Here is a 25,891-nt window from a genome sequence, read left to right as displayed (position 1 = left end):
ATGTAGGAGGCCACTCCTTGGGAAGTGGGTAAGTTGGAACCACGAAGACTCTGAAGATCTCTATTCACGGCTAACTCTCTTTCCTGAATATGGGTGAAAGATGGTACAGCATCCACAACACTGTCTTCTTGGGGCAGCACGGCACGCTTTACTCTGAGAGAACCAGCTGGAAGAGAGTCCACGTCCAACATTTAAAATATGAGATGCTGTCTCAAAAGAAGTGTCACATTTATTTGATTACAGAAGGATGTGCTAGCCTAAAAATGTGGAGGTCAGAGGATAATTTTTGGGTCGATTCTTTCCGGCCCACTTTAACCCACTGAGACATGCAGTACTTAAAGACCATTATTCTGCTTGCCAGTTTGTTCCACCAGAGGCACAGGTGGAAATCACCAGAACAACCAGATGCCTTGCCAGTCAAGTCCACCGGTGGCATATATGGCTAAGGTGAGCTGCATGGATAGTTCAACACGCACGCACGCACACACACACACCACATAAACTGAAAGAAAAACCACATGATCATCTCATTAGATGCCGAAAAAGCCTTTGACAAAATCCAACATCCCTTCATGTCAAAATTTTGCGGAGAGATCAGAGATACAAGGCACATACCTATACAATAAAACAATAAAAATAAATAAAAACAAAAACGGGCCGGGCCAGGTGGTGGTGCACGCCTTTAATCCCAGCACTTGGGAGGCAGAGGCAGGCGGATTTCTGAGTTCGAGGCCAGCCTGGTCTACAGAGTGAGTACCAGGACATCCGGGGCTGCAGAGAGAAACGCTGTCTCGAAAAAACAAAAACAAAAAAAAAAATGGAGTAAATGGGCTGGAGAGATGGCTCAGTGGTTACGAGCACTGACTGCTCTTCTAGAGGTTCTGAGTTCAATTTCCAGCAGCAACCACAAGGTGGCTCACAACCATCTGTAATGGGGTCTGATGCTCTCTTCTGGGGCGTCTAAAGAGCAATCATGTACTTACACATAAAATAAATAAATTTTAAAAAAGAGAGGTACAGAGCTAAACAGAATTCTCAGAGGAATCTCTAATGGCCTAGAAACACTTAAAAAATGTTCAACATCCTTAGTCATCAAGGAAATGCAAATCAAAATGACCCTGAGATTCCACCTTACATATATCAGAATGGCTAAGATAAAAAACTCAAGAAACAGTGTATGCTGGTAAGGATGTGGAGCAATGGGAAGAGTCCTCCATTGCTGGTGAGACTGCAAATTTGTACAACCACTTTGGAAATCAATTTGTCAGCTTGGGAATAGATCTACCTCAAGACCCAGCTGTACCATTCCTGGACATAAAAAGATGCTCCACTGTGCCACAAGGACATGTGCTGTGTTCGCAGCAGCTTTATTTATAATAGCCAGAAACTGGAAGCAGTCCAGATGTCCCTTAACTGAAGAATGGGTAAAGAAAATGTGGTTCATTTACACAATGCAACACTATTCAGCTATTAAAGAAAAGGACATCATGAAATTTTCAGGCAAATGGATGGGACTAGAAAAATATCATCCTGAGTGAGGTAACTTAGACCCAAAGAACATGCATGCTATGTACTCATTGATAAGTGGATATTAGCCATAAAGTACATGATACCCAGGCTACAATCCAGACTCAATGAAGCTTAATAACAAGAAGGACCCAAGGAAGAATTCTTGAATCTCACTCAGAAGGGGGAAATAAAATAGACTTCAGAAGTGGATGGAGGGAGGTTACTAGATGGGAGAGGGGATAGGGAGGGAATCAGGTGTAGGGAGAACTGGGGAGAGAGGGCTAGGAGAGTGAACAGAAATTAGCAGGGGAAGGAGGGATCTCTAGGACATGCTAGAGGCCCAAGATAGGGGAAGTTCCAGAGAGTCTATGGGTGTGACTCAGATTCCTAGAAGTGGAGGATATGGAGCCTGAAGTAGCCACCTCCTGTAACCAGGAGGGATAAGAACACCAATCCACACAGAAAACCTTCAACCCCAAAATTTGTCCTACCTACACAAGAAATGCAGGGACAATAATGGAACCGAGATGGAGGGAATGGCCAACCAATGACTGGTCCAACTGGAGATCCATCCCATGGGCAAGAACCAAACCCTGACATTATTAACTGTTCTGAGAGGCTCCACTCAGCAGCTGACTGAAACAGATGCACACACCCACAGCCAAACATTAGGGGGAACTTGGGGAGTCTTGTCGATGAGTTCGGGGAAGGAATGAGGAACCCAAAAGGGATCGACTCCACAGGAAGACCAACAGTGTCAACTAAACCAAACCCTTGGGGACTCCCAGAGACTGAACTAGCAACCAAAGAACATACAAGGGCTAGACTTAGACCCACCACACACACACACATACGTAGCCGATGTACATCTTGGTCTTCGTGGGGGTTCTCCCAACAACTGGGATGGGGGGCTGTCACTGAATCTGTTCCCTGCCTGTGGATCCCATTCCCCTAACTGGGCTGTCTTGTCTGGCCTCAGTAGAAGAGAATTTGCTTGAGGTACCAGGGTAGGTTGGTACCCAGGACCTTCCCCCTTCTCAGAGATGACATGGATGGGAATGAGTAAAGGGTTGTGTGAGCAGGAACTGGGAGGGGAGGAGGGGGCTGCAACTGGGATGTAAAGTGAATAAGTAAATTAATAGAAAATTAAAGGAATAATAAAAAGACCATTCCAGCCAGGCAGTAGTGGTTCACGCCTTTAATCAGCACTTGGGAGGCAGAGGCAGGCAGATTGAGTTCGAGGCCAGCCTGGTCTACAGATTGAGTTCCAGGACAGCCAAGGCTACACAGAGAAAGCCTGTCTGGAAAAGCCAAAAAACTATTCTAACCATACCAGAGTTGTCCAAACTCAAATTCTGCTGCAGGCTGGGAACATCCCACCAACTTCTCAAGAGTGTTGAACAAGGGTAATTAATGTGTACCCAGTCAAGTCCCCACCTTGTACTCCAGGATTCAGTGTTGGATGAGGGTCCTGACCAACAAACAAAGATGTCTCTGCCTCTTTCCAATCAGGAACTGAGTCATTCCCCAGGCTCTGCTCAGGTCTCAGGTAGTCTGGCTGTCTCTTCTCAGGAATTACTGCCGGCAAAATGTCCTCTTCCTTGACAGAGAACAATTATGGGTGTGTGTTCAGTGGAGAGATGGAGCATGGAAATCTCGATCTGGCACACTACATCCTTTTCCAGAGTTGTGGGAATAGTCCTACTTCTAGAGCCCACCTTATCCCACATAAACATATTTGTACATCTGCAGAAGCCATGTCCTGGTTCTTCCTCCCAGCCCCATGCTTCCAAAACTAAACATTCACAAATACCTTGGCCATATGGCTAGATTATTCTCTGACAAAGTCCTAACTTAAATTATCTCATTTATTTTCATCTACATTCTGCCATGTGGCTGCTGCCTGTGCTCAGGTACCACATGTCTGTCATCTTCCCAGGAATCTGCCACACCTGGCTCTATCCCAGAACTCCTCCTGCCTCTTTTCCTATAGTCCATAGGGTTTTTCTTTGTTTTGTTTTGCTTTTTGAGACAGGGTTTCGCTGTATAGTCCTGGCTGTCCTGGAACTCACTCTGTAGACCAGGCTGCCTCGAACTCAGAAATCCACCTGCCTCTGTGGGACTGGAGATGATATGGCTCAGAGATTAAGATCACTGACTGCTCTTCAGGAGGGCCTGGGTTTGCACCCAACAAGGAGGCTCAGAGCCACCTGTAACTACAGCTCCAAGTAGTCTAACACTCTCTTCTCACCCCGAAAGCACCAGGCACACACATATACACATGCAAGAAAAATACCCACAGGTATAATAGGACAATATAATAGGAAATTAAATGATTCTGATGGGGGGGGAAGGTCTCCTCTGATACTATGGACTTTGATAGACTCTTAGCCAGTTGTGTCCCATGCCTTTAATCCTAGCAGTCAAGAGGCAAGGGTAGGCAGATCACCAGTTCCAGGCCAGCCAGCGCTACAGAGAAAACTTGTCTGGAAAAACAAAGTAAAAAAAGATTCTAAGAGGCAGATGTGGGGTAGGGGTGGGGAGGATAATAAAGGCCTGAAGGGGTAGGGAGGGTGAAAGGTCCGGTGGGAGGGAGTGGAGGAGTTGGTGATAGGAATAAAACCAGGTCTTCTGGACAGGACTGAACTACAGAACTCATGAACTTACATTACAGCAGTTCCCTTTACAACATCCAGCCAATCACCATTCCAGCAAGGAGTAGGAGGAGCGCAGGAGTCCCCGCCCCCTAAAGGAGGAGCTTATGGACAGTTGATGGTTTTGGGTTTTTGAGATCCCTGGTAGGTCTACCTCACTCCAGCGAGTGCACCCAGGGCTGCATGAGTAGCACAAACTAGATTCAGGGGCAGGGAGGTTAGTTTTCAAAGAGGGGCAGGAAGTTGTTGGGAGAGGGTAATGGTGTGGATCTGGAGGAATGGAGGAGGGTGCAAAGTAAACTTTCCTAGCGGCTTCCAGCCCTGAAAGACTGCTGGAGAATGAACCACTACCTTCCTTCCACCCACAGTGGCTTCATTCCTCACATCCAATCAGAGTATTCTACTAGCTTTATTTTTTCTTTGCTTGTTCACTGGTCTGTGGTCTAGAGGTTTGTGCTTTGTTGTTGTTGTTGTTGTTTGAAACAGGGTCTTGATAAATTGCTCAAGCTATCTCTGAAATCTATGTAGCCCAGACTGGCCTCAAGCCTGATAGCTTTCCAAGTGGCTTTGAGTACAGGGTAGCACTATGCTTTATCAGTTTATGTTGATGGTGGCCTCACAGTTATTGTTGAGAAAGGGTCACTGTGTAGTCTGGCCTTAAACTCAAGAGACACTTGCCACATTCTGCCTCAGAGCTGAGATTAAAGGCTTGCACCACCATGCCTGTTCTTAATGCTGAGCTTTAGTGAGTAGGCAGGCAGGCAGGTGGGTGTTCATCCAGCACAACACTGTCTAAGTATGGGATATATACATCTATGATCAGTGTGTCCAACCCCAGCCCTTACCAAATCTCAAAACTCCTGTCTTCTAGCTCCTTCTCCCAAGTCACCCCCAAGTGATAGTGATGTACACTCACCTGGCTGGTGGATGGCTCTTCAGTCTCTGAGAGGTTCTGCAGCTCCTGGCTGGCCTGGCCTCTGTTGGGAAACTCCTCATTCTGATTTGACTGGTGCTCTCGGGACAAATCCATATGATCCCATTTATCCTCTGTGGCTTCAGCCTTCCCAAGGCTGGGATCCCGAAGGAGGTATGCCTGTCCTTCAGAATAGATTATGGACTGTGGGGAGAAAAAGGGAATCAGGATCAAACCCCATGTAAGAGCCTGGATATAGTTCTCCCAGCAAGCACTCTAGCTTCTGTTCTCATTTGGCATCCCGGCTAGGCTTACTTGCAAATCTGCCTTCCTAAGCATGGATTGGTCCACAAGGTCATACTCAGCTACACAAAGTGAGTTGGGGACCAGCTTGGGCTACATTAGACCCTGTCTCAATAAACAAGAAGACTGGGGCAGCAAAGTTGGAAAGAATTAAGAGTACTGACTGCTCTCTGTTCACTGACCTGTACCAATATGGTGCCTCATAACTGTAACTCTAGTTCCAAGGGGACCTGATGTCCTCCTCTGGCCTCCAAGGACATCATGAGGTACATGCAGATTAAAACAACAACAACAACAACAAAGGGACTGGACAGACAGCTCAGAGATTAAGAGCACCTGGATTCAATTCCCAGCACCAACATGGCAGCTCAAAACTGTCAAAAACAAAAACAAAAACAAACCTAGTGTGTACTCTTGACTCAATGATTGACCTGTTACTTTGCACTGTTTCTGATCTGTACAATCCCTTGGCTTCTAAATAGTTTCTGTAACCTTCACAAAGACAAAACAAGTCCATAAAAGTCCCCAGACATTGCCTTTATTATCTCTTGGGAAGCAAAACTCTTCCCTTGAGAGCCACTGATTAAGGGCAAGATCTTCTACGGGTTCTGCTCCCAGGTCACAGAGGCCGCCCAAGCTGCCTTTCCCCCAAGTGCACAGTTGAGACTCTGCTTACCCAGTCACGGGGTTTCTCTTCCCTCAGCATCTCTTCCAGGTCTTTGCAGCTCTTCACTCCACTCTCCTTCACTAAGGCCTGCAGGTCTGGCGGCATGCAGATTAGGAACTGCTCCAACACCAGCTGATCCAGGATCTCCTCCATGCTGTTCAGGTCTGGCCTCAGCCACTGATAGCATAGCTCAGACAGTCTCCTCAGGTCCTGGATGTGGTTGGACCCTTTCAAAGGGCTGAAACCTCGGAACTTCATGTGCCAAAATTCGGGGTTGTAGTTTTGCTTTTCTCCATGATTTACCTGGGACATTAGTGATAGTGGCTGCCCCGATGTGACAAGGCTGTCTGGTGGCACATTCATAGCCATTTCTGGGGTGAATATTTCCCCTTGGTCTGAAGTGACTCCGGTGTAAACCGGCCTACCAGAGATAGGTTCGATGTTGGTCCAGACGCCTGGGAGCAAGAAGGAAGTGGATTAGTTTAATTCTGTTGCCTCCTAGATTGCCATCCCCCAACAGTTCTGGGCATATACATTGTTAGGAACATACAAACTTGCTGCTGGGAGTGATGGCCTTAAATCGGGGCTGCTTGGGAGGCAGAGGCAGGAGGATAGATTTGAGGCCAGCCCAGTCTACATGGATTGACATGTAGACAGACAGCCAGAGCTACAGAGAAACTGTCTCAACCAAAACAGAAAAAGGAAAGATTTTAATTGGGAAAAATTTTAATTATATAAATTATATCTGAATTACTTTTTATTTATAGCTTAAAACTTGGTAGTTGGAAAATTTAACAGAGTTTGATAGAAAAACATTTATATTTCATTACAAAATTCATTATATTTCATAATTACAACTTAAAAGTACTAGCTGCATAAGTGAGAATTACAGGAGACTCTAAAAACAAGGAACCAAAAAATACAGGTAGTAACTCACACCTGTAGCACCAGGATCACTGTGAAAGATATATAGACCATGCTGGCCTTGAACTCAGATGCATGAGTGCTTCCAAGTTTCCAAGTGCTGAGATTGAAGGCATGTACCCTGATGCCTGGCAAACCAATAACATTAATAACTTTAAATAGGGCTGGAGAGATGGCTCAGCTGTTAAGAGCATTGACTGCTCTTCCGAAGGTCCTGAGTTCAAATCCCAGCAACCACATGGTGGCTTACAACCACCCGTAACAAGATCTGACGCCCTCTTCTGGAGTGTCTGAAGACAGCTACAGTGTACTTACATATAATAAATAAATAAATCTTTAAAAAAAACTTTAAATAATGTGTAGGGATGTTTTACACACATTTTAAATTCTTATTTATGTTTTATATGCATGTTTGTCTCTGTGCCTAGTACCCAAGGCCTTGGAGACCCTGAGAGTTGTAGGTAATTGTGAGTTGTAGGCAAAGGTGTTAGAAATTGAATCTGAGCCAGGCGATGGTGAGGCATGCCTTTAATCCCAGCACTTGGAGGCAGAGGCAGGTAGACCTGTGTGTTCTAGGCCCGAGAGAGAGAGAGAGAGAGAGAGAGAGAGAGAGAGAGAGAGAGAGAGAGAGAGAGAGAGAGAGAGAGAGAGAGAGAGAGAGAGAGAACAGTTGAAAGACATAGCTCAGCTGGTAGGGGGCTTGCCTTGAAACTTTGTTATATCCTCAGCTCTACAAAAATAAATTAAAAAGAAAAACCCCCAAACAAAAAACCACTTCATCCTCTACCCAGGCATAAGGTGTTAAAAATCTAATACATTTAAATATTTCAGGAATTGATGTTTTATGTATTTATACTATGTAGCTTTGACTGTCCTGGAATTCCCTCTGTAGATCAGGCTGACTTTGAACTCAAACGATCCACCTACATATGCCTCCTTGGTGCAAGGGGTTAAAAGAGTGTGCTACCACCACTCAGGTAAGAATTAGATTTTTAACCAAGTTTGAACTTGTCCCAAAATGGTTTGGGGTTTTTGTTTTTATTTTTCGTTTTGAGATAGGGTTGAGCTGCTGTATAGCTCAGGCTAGCTTAAAACTCATCCCGTTGTCGAGTTTGGCCTTAAACTTTATAGCAATCATCTGCTGTCTACCTCCTGAAAGCTGGGATTCTGGGTAAGCGCCTCCACAATGGACTCTGCCTTCACCCCCTAAAGGCTTGGTATAATTGTGTTAATTAAGAATAATGCTCCGCAGGGCGGTGGCCGTGCACGCCTTTAATCCCAGCACTTGGGAGGCAAAGGCAGGCGGATTTCTGAGTTCCAGGCCAGCCTGGTCTACAGAGTAAGTTCCAGGACAGGACAGCCAGGGCTACACAGAGAAACCCTGTCTCAAACAACCACCTGCACCCCCAACCCCCATAAATAAATAAATAAATAAATAAATAAATAAATAAATAAATAAATAAAGGTGGCTCTGAAGGTTCCTGATTCTGCTTCCAGCTCTGAAGGCTAAGGCAAGAGGATGGAGTTCCAGGATAGACAGCGTGAATTATGGAGCTACAGTATCTCAAGAGAAAATAAAATAAAAACAAATTCAAACATGTGAAAACGTGACCCAGCAACCCAGCGTCAAGATATAGATACGAGCAAATTGGAATCTGCTCTTGGAATCTGAAATAGGTACATGGTTATTACCAGGAGCTGAGCACCGAGGAAGAAAGATCTTCATCAGAAAGGACACAGTAGGAGCTCTAGGGACCTGGGAGTTCTTTTTGTTTGTTGAGAGACTGCCTTTCCATGCGGCCGGAACTCGCTGGAACATCCTCCTGTCTCGGGTCCAAAGTGCCTAGCTGAAGGTACCTTCTGCCCAGTTAAATCTTGAGAACACTTCCATAGTGTCTGCATCAGAACACACACAGCTTTGCTAGCCTAGCCCGCCTTCCTCCCTGGTTAACTTACCTTGCCAGCCCAGTCTTCGTGCCCGCAGTCTCCTGTCTTCCCAGATCTCTCAGCAAAGTGCTTGGAGCATCAGCGCCATCCATTGCTTATATAGGCAGCATAAGAGCCGTCTTCCGGTGGTGGGCGGTGGTGGTGCACGCCTTTAATCCCAGTATTTGGGAGGCTGGGTTCCAGAAGTTCTGGAGGAGGCAGGAGTTCGAAGCTAGTCTGGTCTATCGAGTGAGTTCCAGGACAGCCAGGGCTACACAGAGAAACCCTGTCTTGAAACAAACAAACAAAAAAATGTCTTCTGGTTACTAGTCTGCCCAGAGCTTGCCTCAAGCACTTTAGGTGCCATTTTAGATGTCATTTTAGAAATCTGGAGGATAGATTTATGGTGGGACTGAAAGAGGGAGGGGATAAATTTATTAAATTACCAAGATGTGGTCATGATACCAGCTACTGGAGAGGGTAAGGTCGGAGGATTGTAAATTCAAGGCTTGCCTGGGCTTCTGAGTGAGTGTAAGGCCAGCTGAGGAAATTCAATGAGATGCTGTCTCATACTTTTAAAAATTAATAAATAAACAAATAATTTTGTCTGCCTCAGCTGGGGATACATTTCAGATGTCAGAGTGTATGACTTAGCATGCAAGGGGCTGAAAGAGTCTGTTTTTAGCATTGTATAAAACCAAGTGTGGTGACACACACCTGTAATTCCAGGTAGGAGGATCAGAAGTTTAAAGTCATTTACAGCTATATAGAAAGTTTGGAGCCGGGTGGTGGTGGCGCAGGCCTTTAATCCCAGCACTTGGGAGGCAGAGGCAGGCGGATTTCTGAGTTCGAGGCCAGCCTGGTCTGCAGAGTGAGTTTCAGGACAGCCAGGGCAAGACAGAGAAACCCTGTCTAGAAAAACCAAAAAAAAAAAAAAAAAAAAAACCAAAAAACCAAAACCAAAGTTTGGGACAAGCCTGGGCTACATCAGACCCTTTCTAAATAAATAAATAAATAAGACCTTGAGACACTGAGGGTGTGTCTCAGAGATAAACATTTGCTAAGAATAAGTGAAGCCTTACAGAGTTCAATCTCTGGGACAAGTTAGGGTGAGGAATAGCGAAGGATATGACCAAAATGTGTTGTGTACATGTTTGAAATTTGTAAAAAATTAATGAAAAATACTTTTAAAAGATAAATAATTTAGCTGGGCAGTGGTGGGGCACTTTAACCCCATCACTCAGGAGGCAGAGGTAGGCAGATGTCTATGAGTTTGAAGCCATCCTGGTCAACAGAGCAAGTAGCAGGACAATCAGGGCTACAGAAAGAGACTCTGTTCCCAAAAATAATAAAGAGTTAAAAGTAATAATAAATAAAATAAATGAATAGGTGTGCCTAATTCTCTGGTCATGGACTAGGTCTGCATGCCCCCTGACATGATAAGCAAATTTCTGAAACTATGAGCAAACTCCCAGTCAAAAGTTTTCTGTAAGAGTTGTCTTGGTCATGGTGTCTTTTCATAGCACTTGAACACTAACACTCTTGCCTTTTTTGTTTATGTTTTATTGGGTTGGTTTTGGGTTTTGGTTTGTTTGTTTGGTTAGTTTGGTTTTTGGAAACAGTATTTCTCTGTGTGGCCCTTGCTCTACTGCAACTGTTACCCAGACTGGTCTTGAACTCCGGAGATCTGCCTGCCTCTACCTCTGGAATGCTGAGATTAAAGGTGTGTGCCGTTACTGCCCAGCTTTGCCCTCGTTTTTGTTTTGTTTTGGGTTGGGTTGTTTGTTTTTTTGTTTTGGGTTGGTTTGTTTTTTGAGACAAGGTTTCTCTGTGTAGCCTTGGCTGTCCTGGAACTCACTCTGTAAACCAGGCTGGCCTTGAACTCGGAAATCTGCCTGCCTCTGCCTCGTAAGTGCTGGGATTAAAGGTGTCCTCCACAACTGCCCAGCTTGTTTTGTTTTTGTTTATTTGTTTTGTATGGCTTTGTTTTCCTGTAAATGTGTCTTAAAATTTTTATTTTGGAATAAATGCTTCTTTTAAATTTTCATTACATTTTGTTTATTTATTTTGTATGTATTGTAGGGTAGGAGCATGCATTCAAATGCACAACAGGGATCTGATTCAGGTGATCCAGTTTTCAGCAAGCTCCTTTACACACTGAGCCATCCAGGGGCCCTTAAATACATCTTGTTGGTTTTTTTTTTTTTTTAAGTTTTATTTCAAGTGTATAAGTTCTTTTGCCCAAATATCTGTAAGTAGAATTGGGAGCTATAGATGCTTGTGAGGTGCTGGGGACCAAACCTGAATCCTCTGGACCATTTCTCCAATCCCTGAAATAAGTATTTCCAGGAATTTAGAGAAGCAGAGACCTGCTTCCAGGATGTTGAAGTCATGGAGAGAGTGGTACACAGAGGGTATGGAGGCTCAGCAGCCCTGTATCTTGTCCTATCTATCCTTTTACTGCATCCTCTGTAATATCCTTTTAACAAGCCAGCAAGAGTGTTTCCCTGATGTCTGGGAGTCACTTGTACAACTTAACAGAACCCGGGGAGGAGATGGGGGACACCCCAGTTTACGGCCAAGTAATCAGAAGGCCCAGAGGCTTGCAAGTGAAATGGATCTGAAATGGAGCAGTCTTGGGGAACAAAACTCTCAACCGGTGGGACATAACCTCTTCCCTCAGGTACACAGAACCCATACTGAGTTGCATCAGGAGATACCCAGCTTGTACCCCCTGTGAGCCTGTTTGCTGGGGGAGAAATTGAACCAAGTGAAATGACTGGGATCTGAGAAGTATTCTATGTTGTGTTGAAAATGAAAAAATAAATATGAAACGCTTTATGGGTGTTTCCACCTCTATCTTTTATTACTAAGAAATATTTCATAGTTGTTGGTATTCTGTCTGGACTTCACCCCCACAGTTACCTGGCAACAGCCAGGTATGCTCCTCCCCATAATTACCTGGCAATAGCCAGGTAGGCCTGGCCCGCCATAAAAAGGACTGCTTGTCCCCTCCTCTCTCTCTTATTCTCTTACTCTTGCCTTCTTGCTCTCTTGCTCCCCTCTCTCCCCATTTTCTTCCCCCCTCTCTCCACATGGTCAAGGCCAGCCTCTACTTCTCTACTCTCTCTCTTTCTCTCTCTGCCTTTCTCTGCCTCTGCTACCCTCTTAACTCCCCTCCCCATGCCCCAAATAAACTCTATTCTATACTATACCTTCCTCATCTTATGGCTGGTCCCTCAGGGGGAAGGGATGCCTCAGCATGGGTCTGCAGAGGCACTCCCTTCCCCCCACACACCTTACCACACCCCCATAGAACATATTTTAGTATTTCTTTACATTTTTATAATCACAACAATAGTACTTTAATAGATGGAGGCAGGAGGCTTGGAAACCCAAAGTATTCTTGACCATGTAGCAAGTTTGGGACCAGCCTGGCCTACATGAGATCCCCTCTCAAAGTGAAAGACTCCCCCATAGGGAGACCCCCACTCAAGTCTCGGGAGGACTCGCACCCAAGGAATCACGAGAGATCATCTTGATGTAAAACACATGAGGCAGTTTAATTTTCAGACCTCTCTGGGCCTACACCACACCTATCTCATGCAGGAGATAGTGGAATCAACCACGAGGCTCAGGGGTTAGGGGTTTATATAGGAAAAAGGTCTGGGGGAACAAAGGAATCAGTGTGGCTATACATGATTGGCTAGTTCAAATATCAACTATATTACGTGCAGAACAGAGTGGAAAATTCCTAAGGTTGGTGTTAATCTGAATCAACAGAGCATCTGACCTTAAACCATATCTAAGAGGACCGGATGGCCCACTACTCAGTGTCTGCCCAGACATGTCCTTGCATTTTTTTCTCTTGTATATCTTCTTGGCCTGTTAGTAACAGCTTGCTTTTGCCCAGGCTTATTTGGACATATTCGACCTTGGTCCACTGTGTTTTCTTCAAACCTGCAATTTTCTCATTAGCCAGCACAAGTCTCAAATTTAACTCTTTCAAAAGTAATGATAATAATGACATTATGTTGATAATTTTAAAAAGGATACAAAATACAATTGATAACCAGGTCATTGTATCTCTGATTTTATTCATTTAAATGTTAATCTTTTGTTTGTTTGTTTTTTGTTTTGTTTTTTGTTTTGTTTTTGGTTTTGGTTTTTTGGGACAGGGTTTCTCTGTGTAGCCTTGGCTGTCCTGGAACTCACTCTGTAGACCAGGCTGACCTCGAACTCAGAAATCTGCCTGCCTCTGCCTCTCGAGTGCTGGGATTAAAGGAGTGTGCCACCACTTCCTGGCATGTTAATCTATTTTTATTTTGTGTATGGGATGCTTTGCTTGCTTGTATGTCTGTGCAATACACATGTATGCAGTGCCCATAAAGACCGGGTATCTGATCTCTTGGAACTGGAGCTATGGGGTGGTTGTAAGCCACCATGTGGGTGCTCTGAAAGAGCAATATTCTTAACCTGGAAGAGCAAATTTCCAGCTCCTCTCTGAGATTTTTAATGTTTTTTTTAACTTTATTTTATACATAAGGGTGTTTGGGCCACATATGTATCTTTACACAACAAACATGTCTGATACACAAGGTCAAAAGAGGGTGTTAGATCCCCTGGGACTGCGGTTACAGAGGGTTGTCAGCTGTCATGTGGTTGCTGGGAATTGAACCTGGGTTCTCTGGAAGAGCAGCCACTTCTCTTAACTACTGAGCCATCTCTCCTGCTCCTATATTTCTGATATTTTTGGGGGGTTTTGAGACAGGGTTTCTCTGTGTAGCCCTGGCTATCCTGGAACTCTCCATAGACTAGGTGTTGGCATTAGGGCCTCCCAAACCTACGACATCACATAGGTGACAGTGGAGCCCACAGACCTGTTGCCAAGACAACAGCCACCATATTCCCAGAATCCATTTGGCTCACCTCCCACATTTACCTGCGTTAAGTCATTATCCATATATATGGGTATGCTCTTTTCTCTCTCTCCATCTCCCTCTCCCTCTCCTCGATCTTCTTTCCGCTGCCACCTCGTCCCTCTCTCTCCCAATAAAACCTCTTACATGTGGAACTGTTTTGGGCCTAGTGTGTTGTGTCCAGATGTGAGCCACTATTCTAATACATCACCAGAAAGAAAGAAAGAAAGAAAGAAAGAAAGAAAGAAAGAAAGAAAGAAAGAAAGATGTCAGACAAGAAAGAAAGAAGGATATTATGGTGATTTAAGATTTTATTTATTTATTTATTTTTGTTTTTTTCCAAGACAGGATTTCTCTGTATAGCCCTGGCTGTCCTGGAACTCACTCTGTAGACCAGGCTGGCCTCAAACTCAGAAATCTGCCTGCCTCTGCCTCCCAAGTGCTGGGATTAAAGGAGTACACCACCGCTGCCCAACAAGATTTTATTTATTTGTTTGTTTGTTTACTGTATATGTGTGTGGCCTTGTACACCTGAGTGAAGCTGCCCATGGAAATCAGGAGAGGACATCAGATCCCCTGGAGATGGAGTCAAGGTTGTTGTGAACTGCCTTATATGGGTGCACCACACCCATATAAGGCAGATCAAACCCAGAGCTCCACACTTGCTAAGCAAGGACATGCCCAGCCTCGGGCATTTTCACATCTGCCAGACAATTTTCCCACCATTTAGTTAGGTCTTGCCATCTCTAACAACCACCTTGGAAAGCTTGGCCTTCCAAATCCACCACAGGAGTTTTCTTCTCTGGTTGGGACTGAGTGTTGGCACATTTAGCGTGTTTTCCAAAATGAGACATGCCCTTTTCTTCCTTGGATTTTTTCCTTGGATTTCATTCCCGGCATCTCATTGTTTCAGTTTGCGCAAGACTCCAACCCACCACCACCACCTTAACTTAGCAGAGATGCTCCTCAACCGGAAGATGGAGATGGGGGCTGAGGAGAAATCCTCTCCCCAAGCCCCAGCCCCACATCTGCCCAGCCCTTTGGAAAGGCAACCGGTTGGGGCGCATGCCTTAAGGAAACCTGTCAGGCTGTTCTGCTAGGGAGCCAGGATGCAGATGGAGCTAGGAACAGGTTGGAGGGCGGGGATGGGCAGAGACTAGCACTAGGTACTGAGGCTGGCCCTGAGGTCTTCAGTACCTTGTCCTTGAGCACCGCCTTGTAAGATCTGGAGCACAAAATGGCCTCCTCTGATGCTAGGACAGGGAAGAAGCAACCATAATTTCAAAAAGCCTTTCACGACATCAAAGCGGCCACTGAGATTGTGATGGGGATTCCAGAGGATTATCCCAGTTCTGGGTGAGTGAGATATCTCAGCAAGCAAAGGCTGGTAACCTTGGGGTTGATTCCCAGAACTCACATGATGGAAGGGGTGAATCAACTTCCTAAAGAGCTGTCTTCCGACCTCCACACTTGTGTGCACGTATGTGAATGCACACTCGTGCATGCTCGGGGAATGGAGTGGGGATACAGTTAGCCAGAATATATTGTACGAATGTTCTATGATTACACACCTTTCCCAAGAGTCCCCACATTACTCTTAGATTCCGTAATGACAACTATGTTTCTGTTGTCTGCATATAGCTATGAGTACCTGAGTACAAGTGCCTTTGGAAGCCAGAGGTGTTGGGTACCTTGGAGATGGTGTTTCAGGCAGATGTGAGCCACGGGACATGGATCCTGAAATAGAACACGGGTCATTTGTAAGAGCAGGAAATACTTTTAACCACGAGCTGTCTCTCCAGCCCCCAATTTATCTTTTTTTTTTTTTTAAAAAAGATGTATTTATTACCATTGTTCTAAAACTATGTGCATGTATGTGTGTCTGTATGTGAACTTGTGAAAGTGAATGCAGCTAGCTGCCCATGGAGGCCAGAGGCATCAAAGCCCCTGATGCTAGGATTATTGGTGGTTTTGAGCCCCATAAAATATGTTCTAGGAACTAAGTCCTCTGGAAGTGCAAAAAGTGTTCTTAACCCCTGGGTCATCCCTGGTGCCCCATGATGACATCTTAGACTTGGCCCAAGAGCAATCAATAAAACAGGGACATTCCAGAATTACATCAGAGTGATTCTTTAAATGTTACAACATGTCTTCGTGAGATTTGGGGATATAGTTGTAGGGTCTTAACCTTAGCAAAGGGTGTTGAAAGTCCTTCACTGGGATGGGGGTGGGGGAGAATGAGCTGGAAAGGAAGGAGAAATGAGGTATGGCTAACTCTCTCAGTCCAGGATGCCTTCTTCCTTGGGAACATTCTTGTCCAGTGTGTGCAGACCTGCAACAGGAGAGCAAAAGGTGGGTTAATTTTTTAATTAATGTTATTTATTAGCATTGAATGTGTGGTGATGGTGATGGCAGTGGTGGTGGTGGGGCGGTTACAAGTCTGTGCCATGGTGCATGTGTGGAGTCAGCTCTCCCCTTTCATCCTGACTTGAGTGGTGGCAATCAAACCCCAGTTATCTGGTTTTCTGGGCAAGTGCTTTACCCTCAGAGCCATCTCACCGACCCCAACAGGTTTTAAATTGTCCACACCACTAATGATGCAGAGACCCTGGGTGGGCTCGTTTACCCTTAGGAGGAAATGTTGGATGCCCCATTCTAACTATCTCTGTTTCATTGGAGACTGAGTGGCTCACTGAATCTGGAGCAAGGCCAACAGCCAGACTGTGATTCTCTGTCTCCACCTACCCTTCCCCACAGGGCTGGAGTTCTAGGCTAACACAGACATTTTTATATGGGTACTGGGGATCTGAGCTGAGGTCCTCATGTCTGCAAGAGCTAGAACCCTCTGAGCTCTTCTCCCCAGCCCCAGCACATGTTTCTCAAAGGAGCTGACACAGTTGGAGTATTGGTTTCCAAGAATTAAACTGTGACCGAGGAAGAGTGTTCACGTGGACAGAAAAAATACTGAGCTCCAAGAAAGACATAGTATTGGTGAAGTTCCAACAGAGGAAGCCTGCTAAGCGGATGTGGGAGCACACACTGAGATCCTTAAACGTTAGAAAAGGGGATGTGAGCCAGGTGTGGATGGTTTCACCTTTAGTCCCAGCACTCAGGAGGCTGAGGCAGGTGGACCTTTGATTTCAAGGCCAGCCTGGTCTACAGAGTGAGTTCTAGGACAGCCAGAGCTGCACAGAGATACCCTGTCTCGAAAAACCAAAAAAAAAAAAAAATCCACGTTGGAAGCCAACCTGGTACTTGTATCTGGTCAGCACTGCCCCCTGCAGGTGACAATGAGAAAGCAGCTCAGGTCAAGTCCTGCACTGAATTCACCGGGAGGACAGTAATCCCTGGCTCCCTCCTAGCCAGCTTCCCAAGACTCTCTGTCTTGAAAGAGTTGTAGTCCTACTGTGTGTGCTGGATTGTTTAAGGTTTTGGAAATGAGCATGTGCTGCTGTATTTGTAGAAACCAAAAGGCAACACCAGGGTTTTTTTTTTTTTTTCCTGCCTTAGCTTTTAGAAACAGGATTTGAGTACTGAACCTGGAGCTCACAGGTGTCAGGCAGAGAAGAGAACTGCAAAGAGATGAAAATGAGAAGTTGGTTCAGATAGGCTTCATCAGCCTGGGCAAACCTTGTAGAGAGTCTGATGGCAGGCAGCTTATTCTCCAGGTATTTAAACCCAGTATTGAGTGGGTTAGGGAAGGCGGGGTATTTCCTAGTATAATACAATTCCCCGTGCACAAGAAAGCATAATTCCCATTTTGTGCTTAACATTTCTGGTTTCTCTGGAGAGATATGGGCGCAAGGACCTTCATGCTCTGCTCCCAACAATCAGCAAATTCAGGACTGAGATTACAGACTCATACTACCTTGCTTTTTAGGTTCTGAACTTGGGTCTCCTTAAACAGCAAACACTTCCCAGGCCTCGCCTAGATAATTTCTTCTTCTTCTTCTTCTTCTTCTTCTTCTTCTTCTTCTTCTTCTTCTTCTTCTTCTTCTTCTTCTTCTTCTTCCTACTACTACTACTACATGTTTATTTATCCATCATGTGTATATGTGCGTGCATGTATGTGCGTGTGTGTGTGTGTGTGTGTGTGTGTGTGTGTGTGTGTGTGTGGCACAGGTGTGTAGATCAGAGGACAGACAGACTATGGGAGTCAGCTCTCTCCTTCCATTTTATAGGTCCTGGAGATGAAACTCAGTGGCCAGGCTAGACAAGCAAGTGCCTTTACCCACTGAGCCATCTCTCTTTGGTTTTTCGAGACAGGGTTTCTCTGTGTAGCCCTGGCTGTTCTGGAACTCACTCTGTAGACCAGGCTGGCCTTGAATTCAGAAATCCACTTGCCTCTGCCTCCCAAGTGCGTGAGCTACCACTGCCTGGCACCTTTAACCTCTCAAGTGCTGAGATTACAGGTCTGTGATATACCTAATTTTATACTGTTGTGGGCATCGAACCCAAGGTTTTCAGTGTGCTGGGCAGGAACTCTACCAAATGAGCTACACCTAGCTTACTTAGACTTCATAAACTCTCTCATCAATGTGGGAACCACCAGTGTCCTCCCCATTTCAAAGCCAGAAATGGAGGCACAGTGAGAGATTAACCCTGAACATCATCAAGCAAGTAGCAGAGCTGAGATTTGAACCCTCAGCAGGCTCTGTACCTAGCCTTCCACCTGGACTAACCCTTCAGACCCATCTAGATATGGATGTTATGGTTTGAAAACCATGGCCTTGTGTTTTTAATATGTGTTCATTCCCCTTAGATTTCTGGAAAGTTGTGGAACATTTAGGAGGTGGAGCCTAACTGAAGAAAATAGGTCTCCAAGGGTGAGCCTTTGAAGGTTGTAGTCTGACCCACTCTGGCTACACAGTGATCCCTGGCTTCTTCCACTCTCTCCCACCTTCAAGATGCACACTGACTCACCAAGCCTTGCTTACTGTGATGGAGCAAAACCCTCTGAAATTATGAGCCAAATGAATCTTTCTACCCTTATCAAGTATTTCAGTCAGAGTGATTTAAAAACAACTAATCTAGTGTCTTTGCAGGGACTCAAAGCCACTGGCATCAGGTAGGCACAAGTGGGGGGATGGAGCATGGAGAAAAAGCACTTACCAGGACCCAGGAGGTAACCAGCGCTATTGAGGGTCCAGCTTCCTCATCCCTGGAAGAGATGAAGTGAGGACAAGGACAGGAAATTGCCAAGATTCCCCAAGTCTAGGGTAATGCAGGTCACCACACCACCTTGATACTACTAGCCAGTGACACACACAACTTTGCTTAGTCCCTGTTTCAGCCCTGTGCAGCTTCCTACAGTTCAGCAACTGGAGGACCCAGGGCAGGATGGCTAAATGGTTATGGCACTTTTGTACCAAGAATGACTTTGGTCTACAGAACCCACTTGGTAGAAGGAGAGAAGGGACTCCTGCAGGTTATCATATGACCTCCAAACTCTCTCTGTATAGCATGCACACACACACACACACACACACACACACACACACACACACACACACACACGACAGACAGACAGACAGAGTTGATGAGGGAGGATATTGGGAGTTGACTGTAATAGGCCCTCAGTAATCCCCCTACACACCTTAGCACAACGTACTAAGTTATAAAAGCACTATTCTAGCCATAAACTCAGCCTGTACACAGTACCACCTGCTAAAATCAAGACAAAGACCTAATCCATTTAAGTATACTAACCTTGCTTTTTTTTTTTTTTTTTTTTTTTTTTTTTTAAGCTTCTGTAGTTTGGCTTCTGGCTGACTGTTCTTGTTAAATACTTAAAAACTCACCCTGAGGAAGACCCAGGGCTACACTGGGATCCGGGACAATCAGTAGTCGCCAGCTGGCTAATAAAGACTTCCCTGGTGAACACACCACAACGTTGACTCTACCACGAGGGGATTTTAGCCAGCCAGCCTGAGCATAAAAAACATGGTTCTGGTAGGTTCTGGCAGGCCTCGCCTTTCTCCCTCTCTCCCTCTGCTTTGCTAAAAACCCTTAGCCGACATTCCTAAAGCTAGCCCCCAAGGTCTATTCTCTTATTTGGCCAATTCTTCTTCCTGTGGCTGACTGTCAAGGTATTAAAATCCAGCAATCAAAAGCCCCTAATTAACATGCCCAATCAAAATTAAACACCTCTCCCTAAACATAAGGTTTCCCATTTTACCTTTATAAATCGCCATTTACCTTCAGACCACATCTGTCTCCTCTCTATCCAGAGGCAAGCAGTCCTTTGTCCCTTGGAATAAATACCCCTCATTAGTCCCCCTCCCCCCTTCCTCCCCTCTCCTTTGTTCTCTTCCCCTTCTCCCTTGCCCTCTGTCTCCTGTCTTTGTCCCTTATCTTTGCCCTCTGTCACTCCACGGTAAATAAATCTCCTTTGTGCTGAGAACTTAGTCTTAGGATGTCTTGAGCTGACTCCGAGGCTCCCTACACACTTCATATAAAGTTCCTGTGAAGCCAGATAGTGGTGGCACATGCCTATAATCCCAGCAGTTGGATGGAGAAGCAGGTGGCTGTCTCTGAGTTTGATGCCAGCATGGTCTAGAGAGTCAATTCTGGAAAGCCAGGACTACACAGAGAAACCTTGCCTCAAGGAAACAAAAGCAAAACAAAAGTTTCTTTGAAGAGAGATGGCTGAGTTCTGAGAACAACGGTACATCACAGTGCTTGGAGTTAACAACAAGCTATTATAATCTATAAAGTATACTGAGAGCCAGACCCGGTGGTCCAGGCCTATTATCTCACCTCTTCTGGAGGGTTGAGAAAGGAGAATTCTAAATTTAAGGCCTTCCTTCTGGGCTACTGAATAAGTCCAAAGCCAGCCTGGATAACCCAATGCTACCTCAGAATAACAACTAAATAACTAAATAAATGATAACTGAGGCTGCAGCTCAGTTAGAGCGCCTGCCTAGCAAAGATAAATCCCTGGGTTCAGTCCCCAGCAAAGAATAAAAAAAAAAATCTGTAATAAAGCACTGAGGAGGTGAAAGCATGAAGATCAGGAGCTCAAGGATATCCTTGGAAGCAGATTAACTTGGGAGGCAGAGGCAGGTGAATCTCTGAGTTCAAGGCCAGCCTGGGCTAGATATTGAGTTCCAGGACAGCCAGAGCTATAGAGAGATAACCTATTTCAACAAACAAACAAACAAACAAACAAACAAGCCGGGTGGTGGTGGCGTCTGCCTTTAATCCCAGCACTTGGGAGGCAGAGGCAGGTGGATTTCTGAGTTCGAGCCCAGCCTGGTCTACAGAGTGAGTTCCAGGACAGCCAGGGCTACACAGAGAAACCCTGTCTCAAAACAAAAACAAAAACAAACAAACAAGCAAAAAGAGGTTATCCTCAGGGTAACCTCTTAATTTGAGGCCAGCCTTCTTACATGAGACCCTGTGGTTCAATAGTTCTCTCTCTGCCTCCCAAGTGCTGGGATTAAAGGCGTGCACCAACACCACAGCCGCCGCCGCCACCACCACCGCCCGGCTGGTTCAGTGGCTCTCCACCTTCCCCGCCAACACTGTGACCCTTTAATACAGCTCTTTATGTCGTGATGACACACAACTATAAAATTATTCTAGTGGCGACTCCATAGTTGTAATTTGCTGCTGTTATGAATCGTAGTGTAAATATCTGATATGCAGGATATCTGATATGTGGGGGTCGTGACCCACATGCTGAGAACCACCGCCCTATCTGGAAAAATGCTTTCATTTCATTTTTTTTTTTCATTTTCAAGGGAGAAAGGGAAGGGAGAGGGATGTGTTGCCAAGGACCCAGCTGCTATGAAGGTCAGTCAGGCTTCAAACCTCAAGAAGCCAAATATTGATCTCTTATATTTTTGTCCTGTTTAGCATGTTAAAGAAGATGTATTTTCTTACTTGTAAAACACCTGACATGGGTGCCTGGGAGCTGAACTCTGAAAAAGATGCCGTTCTTAACCACTGAGAAATCTCTCTGGTTCCCTTCCTAGCATCTTTTTAACTGACAAAGAAAAATTGAAATATTTATGGTGGACAGTCCAATGCATTGTAAAATGCAATTTGTGGGACTACTTTATTGACAGACAGACACATTACCTCCCGGGGCTTATCATTTGTGTGACTATGTATACTGAGGATATTTTGTTTTTATTACTATTCTTTTGTCTTCAATTATTTGAGACAGGGTGTTGGGGACAGGTAAAGAAACTTGTCTTTTTTTTAAAGATTTATTTATTTTATTTATTTATTTATTTATTTATTTATTTTTGTTTTGTTTTGTTTTCTCGAGACAGGGTTTCTCTGTGTAGCCTTGGCTGCCCTGGAACTCACTCTATAGACCAGGCTGGCATCGAACTCAGAAATCCACCTGCCTCTGCCTCCCGAAGACGTGTGCCACCACTGCCCGGCTATTTATTTATTTTATTTATGTACACTGTAGCTGTCTTCAGACACTCCAGAAGAAGGAGTCAGATCTCATTATGGCGGATGGTTGTGAGCCACCATGTAGTTGCTGGGATTTGAACTCAGGACCTTCAAAAGAGCACTCAGTGCTCTTAACCACCGAGCCATCTCTCCAGCCCCAAGAAACTTGTCATAGGTACTGCCATTTTGACTTCAGACTCCATTTTGCTTAAGCTAACTAACTCCTTCTCTAAGCAATAGTAGTTCCCCAAACATAATGCCTGTTCCTAACAACAGAAAAAAGAAATAAATTTGGATTTTTTTGGTTTTTTGGTTTTTTTCCCGAGAAAGGGTATCTCTGTGTAGTCCTAGCTGACCTGGAACTAATTCTGTAGACCAGGCTGGCCTTGAACTCAGAAATCTGCCTGCCTCTTCCTCCCGAGTGCTGGGATTAAAGGCGCCGCGCCGCCGCCACTGCCACCACCACCACCCGGCAAATATTTTCTTTATTTACATGTCATATGATATCTCCTTTTCCAGTTTCCCCTTCGAAAAAAAGAAAAAACAAACAAACAAACAAACAAAAAACCCTGTTCCTCCCCATGTGTGTTCTTTTATGATTGGGTTACCTCACTCAGGATGATATTCTCCAGATCCATCCATTTCCCTAAGAATTTTATAAATTCATTGTTTTTAATAGCTGCTTTGTAACCCGTTGTGTAGATGTATCACTTTTTCTGTATCCATTCCTCTGTTGAGGGACATCTGGGTTGTTTCCAGTTTCTGGCTATTATAAATAAGGGTGCTATGAACATGGTGGGGCATGTGTCCTTATTACATGTTGGAGCATTTTCTGGGTATAAACCCAGGAATGGTATAGCTGGGTCCTCTGGTAGAACTATGTCCAATTTCCAGAGGAACCGCCAAACTGATTTCCAGACTGGTTGTACCAGCTTGAAATCCCACCAGCAATGAAGGAGTGTTCCTCTTTCTTCACACCTTCACCAGCATCTGCTGTCACCTGACTTTTTTATCCTAGCCATTCTGACTGGTGTGAGGTGGAATCTCAGGGTTGTTTTGATTTGCATTTCCCTGATGAATAAGGATATTGAACATTTCTTTAGGTGCTTCTCAGCCATTCAGTATTCCTCTGTTGAGAATTCTTTGTTTAGCTCTGTACCCCATTTTTAATAGGGTTATTTGGTTCTCTGGAGTCTAACTTCTTGATTTCTTTGTTATATTGGATATTAGCCTTCTATCAGATATAGGATTGGTAAAGATCTTTTCTCAATTTGTTGGTTGCCGTTTTGTCCTATTGACAGTGTCTTTTGCCTTACAGAAGCTTTGTGATTTTTTGAGGTCCCATTTGTCGATTCTTAATCTTAGAGCATAAACTAGTGGTGTTCTGTTCAGGAAATTTTCCCCTGCGCCTATGTGCTCGAGGCTCTTCCCCATTTTCTTTTCTATTAGTTTCAGTGTATCTGGTTTGATGTGGAGGTCCTTGATCCACTTGGACTTGAGCTTTGTACAAGAAGATAGGAATGGATCAATTTGCATTCTTCTATGTGCTAACTGCCAGTTGAGCCAGCACCATTTGTTGAAAATGCTGTCTTTTTTCCACTGGATTGTTTTAGCTCTTTTGTCAAAGATCAAGTGACCATAAGTGTATGGGTTCATTTCTGGGTCTTCAGTTCTCTTCCATTGATCAACCTGCCTGTCACTGTACCAATACCATGCAGTTTTTATCACAATTGCTCTGTAGTACAGCTTAAGGTCCAGGATGGTGATTCCACCAGAGGTTCTTTTATTGTTGAGAATAGTTTTTGCTATCCTAGGTTTTTTGTTATTCCATATGAATTTGCAAATTGCTCTTCCTAAATCTGCGAAGAATTGAGTTGGAATTTTGATGGGGATTGCATTGAATCTGTAGATTGCCTTAGGCAAGATGGCCATTTTTACTATATTAATCCTGCCAATCCTGGAGCATGGGAGATCTTTCCATCTTCTGAGATCTTCTTTGATTTCCTTCTTCAGAGACCTGAGTTCTTGTCATACAGATCTTTTACTTGCTTAGACTCACACCAAGGTATTTTATATTATTTGTGACTATTGTGAAGGGTGTTGTTTCCCCAATTTCTTTCTTAGCCTGTTTATCCTTTGTGTAGAGGAAGGCCACTGATTTGCTTGAGTTAATTTTATATCCAGCTACATTGCTATTGTTTATCAGGTTTAGGAGCTCTCTGATGGAATTTTGGGGGTCACTTAAGTGTGCTATCATATCATCTGCAAATAGTGATAATTTGACTTCTTCCTTTCCAATTTGTATCCCTTTGATCTTTTTTTGTTTCCTAATTGCTCTGGCTAGGACTTCAAGTACAATATTGAATAGGTAGGAAGAGAGTGGGCAGACTTGTCTAGTTCCTGATTTTAGTGGGATTGCTTCAAGTTTCTCTCCATTTAGTTTGATGTTGGCCACTGGTTTGCTGTATATTGCTTTTACTATGTTTAATTATGGGCTTTGAATTCCTGATCTCTCCAAGACTTTTATCATGAAGGGATGTTGGATTTTGTCAAATGCTTTCCCAGCATATAATAAGATGATATATGTTTTTTTTTCTTATTAGATATTTTCTTTATTTCTTTTTAAAGATTTATTTATTTATTATATGTAGGTACACTTTTGCTGTCTTCAGATGCACCAGAAGAGGGCATCAGGTCTCATTGCAGGTGGTTGTGAGCCACCATGTGGTTGCTGGGAATTGAACTCATGACCTTCTGAAGAGCAGTAGGTGCTCTTCCCCGCAGAGCCATCTCACCAGCCCGATATTTTCTTTATTTACATGTAAATTTCTCCATTCCTAGTTTCCCCTCCAAAAAACAAAGAAACAAACAAAAACAACAAAAACAAACCCCTGTTGCCTCCCCCCTTCCCATGCCTGGACATATGGTTTTTTTCTTTGAGTTTGTTTATATAGTGAATTACATTGATGGATTTCCATATATTGAACCACCCCTGCATCCCTGGGATGAAACATACTTGATCACGATGGGTGATCATTTTGATGTATTCTTGGATTCAGTTTGCAAGAATTTTATTGAGTATTTTTGCATCGATATTCATAAGGGAAATTGGTCTGAAGTTTTCTTTCTTTGTTAGGTCTTTGTGTGGTTTAGGTATAAGAGTAATTGTGGCTTCATAGAACGAACTGGGTAGAGTACCTTCTGTTTCTATTTTGTGGAACAGTTTGAGGAATATTGGTATTAGGTCTTCTTTGAAGGTCTGGTAAAACTCTGCACTAAACCCATCCAGACCTTGGCTTTTTTTGGTTGGGAGACTATTAATGACTGTTTCTATTTCATGAGCAGATATGGGACTGTTTAGATCATTTATCTGATCTTGATTTAACTTTGGTACCTGGTATCTGTCTAGAAAATTGTCCATTTCTTCCAGGATTTCCAGTTTTGTTGAATATAGGCTTTTGTAGTAGGATCTCATGATTTTTTGGATTTCTTCAGTGTCTGTTGTTATTTCTCCCTTTTCATTTCTGATCTTGTTAATTAGGAAACTATCTCTGTGCTCTCTAGTTAGTCTGGCTAAGGGTTTATCTATTTCATTCATTTTCTCAAAGAACCAGCTCCTGGTTTGGTTGATTCTTTGTATAGTTCTTTTTGTTTCCATTTGTTT

The 25,891-nt window shown here is 44.2% G+C and overlaps 1 protein-coding gene and 1 long non-coding RNA gene across 2 annotated transcripts; both read right to left on the bottom strand.

Annotated features, from left to right (window-relative positions):
- Positions 1-2: 2 nt before the first annotated feature.
- Positions 3-9,158, bottom strand: LOC116104128 (zinc finger and SCAN domain-containing protein 5C-like; the record flags this gene model as incomplete). Its single annotated transcript, XM_031390915.1, has 5 exons — positions 8,927-9,158; positions 6,056-6,501; positions 5,080-5,280; positions 2,947-3,109; positions 3-166 (listed from the first exon to the last, which is right to left on the bottom strand). Coding segments are annotated over exons 2-5 (888 nt in total), but the record flags the coding sequence as incomplete, so codon positions are not given.
- A 6,360-nt stretch (positions 9,159-15,518) lies between these two features.
- Positions 15,519-18,973, bottom strand: LOC116101618. The gene is made up of 3 exons (XR_004122884.1): positions 18,928-18,973; positions 16,004-16,147; positions 15,519-15,552 (listed from the first exon to the last, which is right to left on the bottom strand). It is a non-coding gene; the product is annotated as an uncharacterized LOC116101618 (long non-coding RNA).
- Positions 18,974-25,891: the final 6,918 nt, after the last annotated feature.

The sequence above is a fragment of the Mastomys coucha genome, unplaced genomic scaffold (genome assembly GCF_008632895.1).
Source record: "Mastomys coucha isolate ucsf_1 unplaced genomic scaffold, UCSF_Mcou_1 pScaffold21, whole genome shotgun sequence".
Classification (NCBI taxonomy): domain Eukaryota; kingdom Metazoa; phylum Chordata; class Mammalia; order Rodentia; family Muridae; genus Mastomys; species Mastomys coucha.
This window is presented reverse-complemented; position numbering and strand designations above follow the sequence as displayed.